The sequence below is a fragment of the Chionomys nivalis genome, chromosome 1, assembly GCF_950005125.1.
Source record: "Chionomys nivalis chromosome 1, mChiNiv1.1, whole genome shotgun sequence".
Taxonomy (NCBI): Eukaryota; Metazoa; Chordata; class Mammalia; order Rodentia; family Cricetidae; genus Chionomys; species Chionomys nivalis.
The window spans coordinates 3,997,944-4,011,202 of NC_080086.1; the positions used below are offsets into that span (position 1 = coordinate 3,997,944).

Sequence of the window (13,259 nt, forward strand, 5' to 3'; positions counted from 1 at the left end):
TACTGCGGCACCTGGCCTTGTGAGTGAACTGGGGAACCCCGAGAGCCGTGACGGTGGTCCATTCGGGACCTCCTCAGCTAATGCCTCACAGTGCTGTCACAGAGGAGCAGCATTCGAGGGGCTGGGACAGCTGCTCACTGTTAATGACCACTCCAAAGACTGTGACGCTGTCATTGGTACAGTGGGTTTCAACCTCCAAATGCTGTGACCCTTTAACACAGCTCCTCAGGTTACGGTGACCCCAACCATAAAACCATGCCTGTTGCTGTTTCATAACTATATTTTGCCACTGTTAGAACCATAATGTCAAAATCTGTTTTCTGGTGGGATGGTCTTAGGAGACCCCCGTGAAAGGGTCATTCAAACCCTAAAGGGGTTGTGACCTACAGGTTGAGAGCCACCTGCATATTGTTTCGTCTTATTTATTTACTGAAATGGCATCTCACTGTATTCCTGCCGGACCTGGCACTTGCTGGTCCTCCTGCCTCAGCACCAGCCTACTGACTGGCATGATTACAGGCTAACAAGCGGATATTTTGGGGGTAGTCCTTAGCACTCGGAAGATGCTCAGTAAAGGCAGGCTTGTAAGTAGAACTCCTGACCAAGTGCCAGGCGATCAGCCCTTGCCATGTGGAAGAGGTGATGTGAATTGTGACTGAGGTACAAACGGGATTGCCCGCCGGAGTGTTCACAGTCAGTACCTTGGTACAGATTTAGCGTGGCTGGAAGTATTTCTTGTGTTAGAAATGTCTATATCTATATCTATATCTATCTATCTATCTATCTATCTATCTATCTATCTATCTATCTATCTATCTATATATATATATATAGAGAGAGAGAGAGAATCTCTTTTTCCAGTGAGTTTTAAAGTGACAATTCAATTCCACAGGACATGAGCGCCATGGTTTAATTGGGTTAGTAGATTTTCTGGTGATGTCTTCCTTAGATAAGGCTTGAGATGCATGGCCCGAGGGACACGTTGGATTCCTTGGGAACCCAGTGCTGTCCTCACCCTTACTTTAGACCTTAAGTGATGTGTGCAGTGAGCATGATACGTCTTCATTCTGAACGTGTAGTTAATTACAATCAACTCTCGATTATTCAAGGGCTGAAATGTAGTTTCTGAAGCACCCACTTCTCTGGTAATGCTGTCCACAAGCCCCTAACTCCCACGTTGCCCTCTATAGGTGGTCCATGAAAAGGAAACATCAAATCAAACAAATCCTTAGCTCAAACTCTGAAAAAACACGGTGACCTGATGAGACCAGCCTCTGCTCTGGGATGCTGTGAATCCCAAGGTCCCCTCTGCCTTGTCCTCCCTTTTCCTCTTCTTGCTACCTGCAAGTCGCTAGATAGTATCAGGCGAGAGTTGAATGTAACCAACTACTTCAGACTATTGGTTTCAGTAGAGAATTGAAACAAAAGAAAGCCTTTCACTCAGACCTCTGTCTTTGTGGCCGCCCATGATGCCTTAAGCTGTTCTTATCTGGATGCGCTCCATGAATCCCTGCTGCAACAGCCTTCCACCTTCCTCTGAAACCGCCACTGTGTTTGTTCACCTCTGTGTGGCTTTGTGTGTGGTGAAGGTTATCGAGGAAGGCTGGCATGCCCACAGCCTGCATCAGCCACACCCGCACTTGTATGTGACTCTCATGTTCTTGGCTAGGAATAGACAGCGATCTGAAACCTCAGCCTACTGGAGTTTGTTGAAGGCAGTTGCAAATACTGTCTCTCTGAGTGTTTTAATCATGGCTGAGTTTCTACATAAGTATATGAAGAGGAAATTGCAGTGTTCAGAGGAATTTTAAAATTACAGTTTGCTATTTAGCAATGAGGGAAGTAGTGATTGGGGTGTAGGTATTCAACAAGAAGTCCTTCAAGTTCAAGTAGAGAGTGATGCAGAGGGCAGCCTGGAGTACTCAGTGCACGAGGGAGGAATACGTGGTTTGGGGGAAACGGGTGCATAGGTGCCCAGACTCTCAGCTGAGTTACGAGAAAACCCACCGACGACTCCCAGGAACAGAATACATCAACATTTCATTTCCACATGTCTTCTGTTTGAGCAGATATTCTTTCATTTTCAGTCTTTACCTAAGGAGAAAAGGGTCCTTTACACTGATGGTAGATTCAGAAGCATGAAGAGGTGGGATTCTTTTTTCAGTCAGGAGGAAATTCTGATGCTTAGTGAGAGACTCTATCAGGCAAGCAGATTTTGCAATTTTGCAAAGTGGTGAGCCTGACATTGGTAGCAGAGGTGGAACTAGAACATTGGTTTTCTGAGTCCCCTGGTGAGGTGCATTTTACTGTCCCATGTAACGCTGCAAAGCAGGGACAGCCAGCCGCAGGGACCGCCAGCCCCAGGGACCGCCGCCAGCTGCAGGTGGCGTTGTCAACGCCAGCTTGAGTGTGACACGGCCGCAACACAGACCCAACAGAAGTGCTTTGGGATTGTAACATGTAAAATAAAAGGGCCTCACCCTCCGACTGTGCATCCAACAGACAGTTTCCTAGTGCCTGGCTGCGTCAGCAATTCAGGTCTGGAGCCTCACTCTTCTGAGAATAGTTTAACATATGTCTAGTAATGTGAATTCCCCAAGATTACAGACTATTTTTTTATACACATTTTTTTTCCTAGCTCCTCTTAAGCCCCATCTAAAAAAAAGATTTACTTATTGTTCTTTTCTGTATCTGAGTGTTTGGAAAGTCGGATGAGGTCCAGAGACCCGTCCTGAAAACAGCAGGGGTCAGCCCACAAACCCAAGGGCAGCCTTCCTGCGCTTGGTTAGTGAACTTGAGGCTTCTCGGACACACGTGGATCTCAAGATACAGTTTGTGTCAACACAACTCCTTAACATTATCCACTTAGGGTCACGTGACACTGAAAATGTGAACGTGTGTTTTGGTTAAGGTACACGGAGATGTTCTGAGTTCCAACTATTTTCTCATTTACATATCAAACTAATCTTTAATTGCTCTAATATGTAATTGGTGTGAAACACCCAAAGGGAAGGTTTTGATTCTGCTTCAGAGTGGGAAAGCCCCATAGCTGGGAAAGTAGATGCCACATAACCATCTGCTAAAGAAATTGAGGGCCAGGCCGTGGTGGCGCACGCCTTTAATCCAAGCACTCGGGAGGCAGAGGCAGGCGGATCTCTTGGAGTTCGAGACCAGCCTGGTCTACAAGAGCTAGTTCTGGGACGGGCACCAAAGCTACAGAGAAACCCTGTCTCGAAAAACCAAAAAAAAAAAAAAAAAAAAAAAAAAACCAAAAAAAAAAAACAAAACAAAAAAAAAAAAAGAAAGAAATTGAGGACTGGGGTGGTGGCTCAATAGTTAAGAACACTGACTGCTCTTCCACAGGCCCTGAGTTCAATTCCCAGCAACCACATGGTGGCTCACAACCATCTATAGTGGGATCTGATGCCTTCTTCTGGCAAAAATTCATACATACAGATAAAACATTCATCTATATGTATATAAAATAAATAAATCTTAGAAAACAAACAAACAAACAAGAGCTTAATTCTCTCCCGTTACTAAAATCACTGTTTTTGCCATTAAGAAAAGGTAATTTTAACTCCCTGAAATTGAATTAGATATACAGATGTGCGTAGGTAAAGCAGACATTGCCGTTATCTCGCAGGCGAATATAAGCACAGGCTTAGATATTTTAGTACTTTCCCCTGGAGCCCAGATAATTCTTATTTTAATAAAAACATGGGCTCCTACAGTTCTGGTTTGGGATGTCTCAAGTAAGAAGGAACCAAACGCTCCTAGCTGGACAAAGCTTCGAATTTTACAGGCCATGCCCTGCCTTGTAGTTCCTGAACCCAGAGATCAGATGCTCCATAATTCTGAGATTTGGGATAAGTGGTTAATCAGACTTACTTTTGATGGGGAGGGAGCACAGCCTTTGGGTGGGGAGGGAGCACGGAGCGATGTGTCCTCGGCTGCCCTGATGAGATTCTGACGCTCCAGTAGCAGAGCGTCCTGGCAGCCACCTTCACTGTGTCTGCTGCAAGGTCTTTTAGGAAAGAAAATAGCCTAATTCTGACCTTTGCAGACCCCAGCTGACATGAGGCTAGTGAGGGGTGGGGTTGGGCAGTCGCCAGAGGATGTGATCGCATGGTCATGTATTTGAACATGCTTCTCAGGGAGAGAAGTCAAGTCACAGTGTGTAGAATGATGGGACCAGGAGGCAGGTGGCTGGGGAGCACTGCTGGGGAGTTTCCAGCTCACAGGGCATCACGATTTGTTTCTGATTCCCAGATCGTCGTAGGAGATAAAGTTGTTCTCATGCCCGTAAACGCAGGGCAGCCCCTGCACGCCAGCAACGTGGAGCTCCTGGACAACCCCGGCTGCAAAGAGGCAAGTCCAGGCGGGGAAGGAGCGGGCGCTGATTTTCTCCAGAGGGAGGGGGGGAAGAGAGAATGAGAGAGAGAAAAAGAGGGAGGAAGGGAGGGAGAGAAGAAGAGAAAAAGGGAGAGGAGGAGGAGGGAGATGATGTCATTTCTTGATTCTCTCAAGCACCTCCCTGTTAGCATCCTCGGACTTCCATTGGCCCTAGCTGTCTTGAAAGGGTCCCGTGAAGAAGTTTTTTTTATTGAAGCCTATTCTTCATTGTCCATTGTTGTCTTTTTTCTTCCTGTCCTTCTTGAAATGGTAATGTTTGTGTACAGAATATAGAGTCTACTGTCTTACGTCTTTTACCGTTTGTTTCCGTCAATAGGTGAATGCTGTCAATTGTAACACTAGCTGGAAAATCACTTTATTCATGAAATTCAGCTCCTATCGAGAGGATGTATTGAAAGGGGTAAGTCAGCCCTCTGCATAAACCTCCGTTCTCATGTGCTCTGCGCCAGCCCCCAGCAATCTGAACGGTGTCCATAGTCAGTAGAGGAATGTGGCTGGCCCTACAGTTCAGAATGCCCAGGCCAGAAAGGAGCTGCCGGGACTCCTGATTGCTGGTTCCGGCGGCTGTTAGAAGGTCAGTGTGTCTTCGCCTGTCTCTCCAGGGTGATGTTGTGAGATTGTTTCACGCCGAACAAGAGAAGTTTCTGACCTGTGATGACTATGAGAAAAAACAGCACATTTTCCTTCGAACAACCTTACGACAATCAGCAACTTCAGCTACTAGCTCTAAAGCACTCTGGGAAATAGAGGTATGCACTTTTATGGGGGGGCTTTTACTAAATATTGAGATAAAAAGGTAAAGATTGTTAGGCCATTGGCTTTGCTGTTGCGGGCAACATTGACGGCATGCCCTTATCGTGGAATGATTTTGTGAACTGACACACATCTCTTTGTGGCTGTGACCAATCTGAAAGGGATACATCACAATGCAACCTATTATAAAGCAGAACAAATAAATCAAGGGGTTAAAAAGAGAAAAATCCCATTGTGTATTCATCAGAGCCCATCAGACCCGAAGCCCTGCGCCTCAGTGCCTCTGCCTGAGCCGTGACTCGAGGAGACAGAGACAGAACTTACAACCACTAAGAACAGTGCCAATTTTTCCCTTTGGATGCCATTGAAATCAAGATAGTTAAGAATGCTATTCACCAGGCTGAGGCAGGAGGACAGTCACAGGTTTGAAATCAGCCAGCTCTCCTAAGCGAGTTGGAGGTATTGTTAGGTAACTCCTGGAAGGGGCTTCATGCAGCCCGTGGGTGCCGGTGTGGAGCTGGTGTTTTGCCTAAACCTTCCCGATCCTGTAGGCTAATAGTGATATATATCAGACAGAGCCATGCTTTATTGTCCAAGCTGGCCTGGAACTCACCCTGAGGCACAAAGTGGCCCTGAACGTTTTGGCAATCCTTGTACCTCATCATCCCAAGTACTGGGATTTTATTTGTGAGCCACTGTCCCCTGATAGGAAACATGGCAAAAGCAGGAAGGCAGTGTTTACAGGTGTGAGGCGCTGGCACCCTCACGTGAGGTAGGACGTGCCTCTTGCTCACTGCTGGAGAGTTTTGTTGTTCTCCCTCATCATGCCCTCATGATACACGTTCGATGCTTTGGCACGCTCCATGTTCAATGCGTTGGCATGCTCCGTGGGGGCATGCTGGCTGTTGGCACTTGCTGGCTGGCGTGTGGATATCATTTTGTCACCGAAACTCTCCTCTTTAGGTGGTTCACCATGATCCTTGCCGTGGTGGTGCAGGACAGTGGAACAGCCTGTTCAGATTTAAGCATCTTGCAACTGGGAACTACTTAGCTGCAGAGGTAAGACCGTTGGGCACAGTGTTGTTAGGTCTCTGAAAAAATGAACCAGGCAAGCCCATTCTGCAAAACTCATTGCGTTGTCAGGGACAATGTCTATAATTTGATGGTTGCCTGTCATATCTGGGTTGGCGTTTTGTTGTTTTTCCTGTGGTTATGATAAAATACCTTGACCAAAACCTCAGTTGAGAAACAAGTTATTTTTGGCACATGGCTGAAAGATGCAGTCCATCATGATGAAGGCAGGGCAGCAGAACTTGAACCGGCCAATCAGAGTGGATGAGAGCTGTCGCTCAGATCACGTTCTCCTTTGTATACAGCCAAGGACCAAGCTCAGGGAATGGTGCCTCCCACAGTGGCCAAGTCTTTCTACCTCAGCCTTCTCAGGATAATCTGCCTTGGGCATACCCAGAGACCCTTCTCTCAGCTGACTCTTCATCTCATCAAGATGGCTGTTGTGATTAGCCACCACAGTTAAACTGTGAATTGCTATTTTTGCTTATGTAATGTGTGTTGTTTGTATGTATTCATATGTGTGTGTGTAGGATGAACATGCATGTGGGGACTTGTGCATGGAGACCCTCCATCAGCCTCATGTCCTTTGGCTCAGGAGTTCATCCACCATAGATTTGGGGACAGGGTCTCTCCCTCAATACATGGGTGGGTTAATTGCAAGCTGGCAGACAGGAAGCTGTAGCACGATTAATAAAAATCCAGAGACAGAAATTGGTGTTCAACCTGAATGTCAGAAAAGCAAGACAGACAGCCACTGGCTCTTACCTCTATGTCAGTCCAAAATGGCAACCCTGCCTCCAGGAATCTCAGAATGAGGCTGTGTCTGAGAGCTGTCTCCTCCTGTCCTATATTCCTCTCTAGAGCAGGGATTAAAGGTGTGCACCACTACCACTTGGTTTCTATGGCAAACTAGTGTGGCTACTGGGATTAAAGGTGTGTGTCACCACTGCCTGGTCTGTAAGCCTGACCAGGGCAGCTGTTTTACTCTCTGGTCTTCAGACAAGCCTTATTTATTAAAATACAAATGAATATCACTATAGGAAGCAGTTCATTTCCTGTAAATAATGAAGACTGTCTTTCCATTCTGTCTCTAGAAAACACAACTTTTAATGCAGCTACTGTCTTGTCTGGAGTATCACAGGCCCTTTTCTGTGACTTTTAATTCTTTGAGTAACATTTTATTCAATGGCAAAGTAAGAGAAGGAGAATTAAGTGCTAAATGTGTATCATGAAGTGGGCTAGGAATCATTTTTTATCGACTGCACTGGCATGTCAGAAAGGATGCGTCCATGGAGGATTCTGACACGGAAGGCATACGCTGGCCTTTGAGAGTTCTTGCGTCAGTTGTGTTGGAGGTCCTGATATGCTCAGATGCAGAATGCTAGTCTCCGCAGGATGAAAGTTATCTAGAGCGGTGACCAAGTCCATTATTGTCATCGTTACTTGGTTAAAAAGAATTTCCTTCCAGAAAACAGGTGACAAACAGCTTCCGAGAATCGCTGAGAACCCACAGAAACTCTCTCACTACTTTCCTTTGCTTGTTTGTTTAGTTACATGACTGCTGCTGCTGCTGGTGTGTGTTTGTGTGTGTGTATGTGTGTGTGTCCAGATCAGAGGCAAACTTGTAGGAGGTCATACAGACAGGTACGGGACACACATCATACAGACAGGGACGGGTCACAGGTCATACAGATAGGAATGGGACGCAGATCCTATGCAGTCAGTATGAAAACCATAACTTGGCTCAGGCAGGAGTTTGGCAAGGGACCATTGAGTGACACTTCCCTTTGTTTTAAGATTTTTGAGTTAAGAATTTGACTTGCTGTCACTAGGCATATGATTCAAGTTTAAGGCAATGTTTTTCTAGATTCCTGGAGGCCCAAGCTGAAGTGTGGTTTGACTCCTATGGCAGAAACCAAGTGATATCACTCAGAAAGTCTAGCCTTTGCCCTCCAGAGTTCCTAGGCAGGGTGAGGACACTTCGAAGGGAGCACAGGCTAGACCAGGCAGTGGGAGGGGTCAAGAGGGTCCAGGAAGAGCTGTCTGGTGGAGGAGAGAGATGGGTGGGAAGAGAGTGGAAGGGGTGAATTCAGCTTCCTGCCAGAAGGAAGTGCAGGGGGTCCTATGGCTGGTCCACGGCACATTTGTGTTTGGAAAGTTCTGGAAGGGTGAAGGGGAATTATAGGAGCAGAGACGTAGCTCAGGGCTTGTCTGTGAACTGAAGGAGGGTGGATAGTATCTTTTTTTTTTTGCTTTATAAATAATACCATTCAAAATTTCCACCTCCTCCCCTCCTTCCATTTCCTTCCCACTTCCCTCCTCCCCCTCCCCTTCCAGTCCTAAGAGAGGGCATTCAATCCCTCATTTACACACAAGAACCACTATGACTCTTGATTCCTACCTGACCTCAGAAGTAATCCGTTGGTCTTAGGAACCAAAAACTTGGTGCAACTCCAAATGAAAGTAATAAACATAATTACGTCTATCTAGCTAAAGGTCTCTTAGTTAGATGTTTTCTAGTTAACTCATTATGCAAAAGGACCCTGCCTTGTGGGAAGTCCAAGGTCCTCCCCCCTCCATCCAGGTCTAGGAAGGTGAGCATCCAAACAGACTAGGATCCCAAAAAGCCAGTACATGCAGTAGAATCAAATCCCAGTGCCATTATCATTGGCTTCTCAGTCTGCCCCCATTGTCAGCCATATTCAGAGGGTCCCGTTTGATCACATGCTCGTTCAGTCCCAGTCCAGCTGGATTTGGTGAGCTCCCCTTAGATCAGTCACACCGTCTCGGTGGGTGAACCAACCCCTCGAGGTTCTGACTTCCTTGTTCATCTTCTCCCTCTTTCTGCTCTTCAACTGTGGACATTATCTTTGAAGCTAAGGAATGGTGTAGAATTTGCATTTCATTTGTGTTTCGGAGTTGAACTGTTCGGTGTAGTAGCTACGAGCCATCTGTTGGCCACTAATTGAAGTGAGTGTCGAGATGAAATCGTATTTAAACGTGAGTTTCCTGGTCATTCTGGCCCCGTTTCTGTTTGCCCATTAAGCAACCCACATGGAGTATCACAGGTGGGGATGCTGCTTTTGCCAACAGAAAGTGCCGGTGGGCAGGGGTGATGGTAGCTGCCTTGGAGCCTGTGGAAGAGATGGAGTCAGAGGCAGGGGAGGTGATGGAGGAGATGGAGGGTGGATACCACTCAGCAATCCCGAAGGCTAGAACCAAGGGCATGGTCTTGGAATGACAAGGAGATGTTTGAAGATGTTTCCAGAAGGCAGACAATAATAGAAGTCCATTGAACAGTACAGGCAGAAGGATTTCCGCTTTGGAGGTTTGTTGAGGACACTGGCCCTCCAGAGAAACTGATAGAGGCGCCGCATCAATGAAGAAGGTAATTCAGTTAATGAACTGACTCGCTTAGGCACTCTGCAAAGGCAGCACATACTCTAAGTGCCAAGACATCTCCCCAGCCCCCACCTAGTTTACCACGGTTAATCCGAGGTTTATAGCTGCAGGTTTCTCGGCATTTAGAAGTTTGGGGATCGAGGGGGCTGACAGTAGATTTTGATCTCATCGGGGCCTCTCCAGAGATGTAACAGGATGGCGTGTTTAACTCAGACTCCCAGAAGCCTGGCAGCCTGAGAAGCTAGGGGCCAACTGAATGACAAATGCCAGGAAGTCAGGGCAGTGTTTCCCCGGGGTTGGGGTGAGCGGTGTGTCAGGGGCACCACTGCACAGGTCAGGGCAGCCATGAGTGGCTTCATGCAGAGCTGTCCAGGGGAGCCCACCTGAAGAGAGTGCAGGCTGAGTTCTCGCAGTGTGCCCTACACAGGGGAGAAGCGGAATTGATGAGAGGAAAAACCCGAAGTCCAGCTGATGCTCTGTACAAGAGCTAGTTCCAGGATAGGCTCCAAAACCACAGAGAAACCCTGTCTCGAAAAAAAAAACCAAAAAAACAAAACAAAAAACAAAACAAAACAAACAAACAAAAAAACAAATGCATTTGAAAACCATGCTGGGGACTGTCCTCTTTTTCCACGGAAGGGAAGTAACCAGCAGGCCACCTGGACATTCAGGCTCTTACTCTCTTTTCACCCTTGGGAGACGTATTTATAATTTGAAACATGGATGTGTTTTAGACATTCCTGGTCAAAAGAGGTTACATAATCCTTGAGTTGCTTTTGAGTTTATAGGTATTTACAGTGCTAGCTGGGCAAAGGAAGCCTATAATAGTACAAAGAAAAGAATTGTCATGCCTACAGTTCCCTGTGTGCCAGGCTTTAAGCAGACATTTAGCCTTTCACTGGACCCGAGTTCCCTCCTGTGAGATCAAGGCAATCTTCTGTGTCCTAAGGGGTTGTGCTGGAGTTAAGGAAGACAGAAATGTAAGCACTGTGTTCACAGAAAGTCTGGGAGATTCCAGGTACCTCCCCTCTTGTGCTTGTAATCCCAGCATCCGGTAGATGGAGACAGGCTTCCTGGGGCGCTCTGGCCGGCCAGCCTAGACAACTAGGGGGGCTCTAAACTGGTGAAATACACTACAAAAACAGAGAGAGAGAGAGAGAGAGAGAGAGAGAGAGAGAGAGAGAGAGAGAGAAAGTTACCAGTCAGCCTAGACAAATAGGGGGGCTCTAAGCTGGTGAAATACACTACAAAGAAAGGAAGGAAGGAAGGAAGGAAGGAAGGAAGGAAGGAAGGAAGGAAGGAAGGAAGGAAGGAAGGAAGGAAGGAAGAACAGTGTCTGAAGAACCGCGCGTGTGCATGTGCTCACACACATCTATTTGTTTGTAGATGGGCGAAGCTCCCACCAGATGGCACCAAACACTCACTACCTAACTTCAGTGCTCTGCAGTTAGTTACAAACTTACCACTGAGAGGCTGTAAAGAGGACAGGCGTCCCACACCTGTGTCCCAGCATTCCCAGTGGGGGACGCAGGAGGATTAGATGCTCAGGACCCCCTCACCCCAACAGTTGTATACTGAGCGTGAGACCTGCACTAGCTGCAGGAGACGTTTTCTCAAAGAAACAAACACCAACCAAAATGCCCAAACCAAAGCTAATCAGCTGAAGAAGAAAAACCACTAGAGAAATGGCGGGGAGATGACTCAGCAGATTGAGGCCCTGGCTTCCAAACTGTGGATGCAGTCCCTGGGACCCCTGGACCTGCTGCTCTTGAAGTTTTGGTGGGCCTCAGCACCCATGTCTCCAAAGGATCTGGTGCCCTCTTCTGGTCTCCACGAGAACTGACTTACCTGCACAAACCAGTGGGCGTGTCTATCCCCCCTTCCCAACACACGGAAAAAAGAAAGCAAGAATATAAACATGTCTCATGGGCTCTGTGATCTCAGGCCTTTTCTCGCTGTGGTGTGGATGGAAGGCTGGAATTGTAACTCTTTTGACTCTCGTTGCCAACACACAACGGTCTGACTTCTCCACTGTTTGTTTTTGGCAGCTGATGAAGACTGTGCCTTTCTGTATTACGGTCATCTGTGTTCTTCTCCGTCTGCCGTTCCCATGGTTCTGGGGACCATGAATTTGACCTTGGCTATCTAGCCGCCTTAGGGATGTAGCAAATATTCTTTAAGTTTGGGTTATTTCACCATGAAGCAGTGATTTCTTTTTTCCTAGTGTCGGGGTTAAAACTTGAGAATCAAGCATATTTTTCTGTTGTAGCTTCTCTACTTAGATGCTGCTAAGTATAAAAATATAAGATTGATTTTATATCATTTATTTAAAAGTTCCACTTGTCTTGAGTGATCTTCCTTTTAACTTAAAAGCCTCTTGGTCTAGGCCCTATAAAGGCCTATTTGGTGTGAACTGGAGGCAGAAAGGCAAGAAGCAGGGTGCCTCCCGTGCCCCAAGCTCATGCTCTCCCACCGTCTCACTGTGACACCACATGACTGCGTGACGGTCCTCACACAGTGGGCCAGTGCTCCACTGTGAAGCAGGATGGGAGAGTATTTCTCAGAAGCAGAATTGTGAAGTCAAATTCATGAACTCTCAAAAACATCTGTAAAAGTGTCACATAAGAGACTCTGCAAAAAGGTCCCCGTTTTATCTGTATGGCGTTCTTACTCCCACATCTGCCAGTTAAAATCAACCCACCCTTCAAGGATGACCTCTGGCACCATGACCCCTACCCCCTCCTCTGACCTATATTATTTACAAGTAATCATTCATTTATGCCTCCTAGCTATGTGACGTCACATTCGGCTTCCTAGTATAGCTCACTGTATTTATGTCTTATTTTCCTTCCTAGGTCACAGGGTCAGTGATCAGGCACAGGACTCTTGGCTAAAATACCACTCACCACAAGTTCTGGCTCTTAGAGATGCTCCATTAGTGTTTTACAAGAGTTCTCTCTCTCCCTTGTGACAGAGTTATAAAATTGCCAGGAACTTCCCGAAGACATCGTTTTCTTCCTTCTTTAGTGATATTTTTTTTTTCTATACATCCTTCACCCATGACTTTGGTGACTACGTCTGTTGAGAAGGGACAAAGCGGTAGAATTTGAGGGGTGCAGATTTTATCGCTGACAGGAAGGGGAGGAATGCATGTGGCTCTGAGTTTATTTGGATGTTTCCCCTTCTATGTGGTGACATTACTAGCAAAAGCAACTTGAGATAAGGGAGGTTCACTGTGGCATGTTCTGGTGGGAGCGTGCTACGCACATTATTAGAAATGGGCTAGTCCAGGTGCGAGAGTTAGCCGAGAAGAGGCTAGATATAATGGGCCAAGCAGTGTTTAAAAGAATACAGTTTGTGTGTTGTTATTTCGGGGCATAAGCTAGCCAGGCGACCAGGAGCTGGGGTGGCAGGAACACAGCCCGCAGCTCCTACTACAGGAGCGCATGGTGGCAGGAGTTGGGGGTGACTGCCCTGAGTGAAGAACATGGCCTGCATCTGCAAGGGCACAGAGTGTTTGCATTGGGTTAGTTGAGCTGATTCCTGTTTCTGTGCAGATCCGGATTATAGCCGTGTCATGGTTTTGAGCTTGGCTTTACTTTCTGTTATGTGGAACT

At 46.8% G+C, this 13,259-nt stretch overlaps 1 protein-coding gene across 1 annotated transcript in view; it reads left to right on the top strand.

Annotated features, from left to right (window-relative positions):
* Itpr2 (inositol 1,4,5-trisphosphate receptor type 2) overlaps positions 1 to 13,259 on the top strand; it is a 398,346-nt gene that overhangs the window by 79,938 nt on the left and 305,149 nt on the right. The window contains exons 6-9 of the mRNA XM_057792035.1: positions 4,273 to 4,371; positions 4,733 to 4,816; positions 5,019 to 5,165; positions 6,133 to 6,228. Coding sequence (XP_057648018.1) covers positions 4,273 to 4,371; positions 4,733 to 4,816; positions 5,019 to 5,165; positions 6,133 to 6,228 — 426 coding nt within the window. The remainder of the gene's footprint in view (positions 1 to 4,272; positions 4,372 to 4,732; positions 4,817 to 5,018; positions 5,166 to 6,132; positions 6,229 to 13,259) is intronic.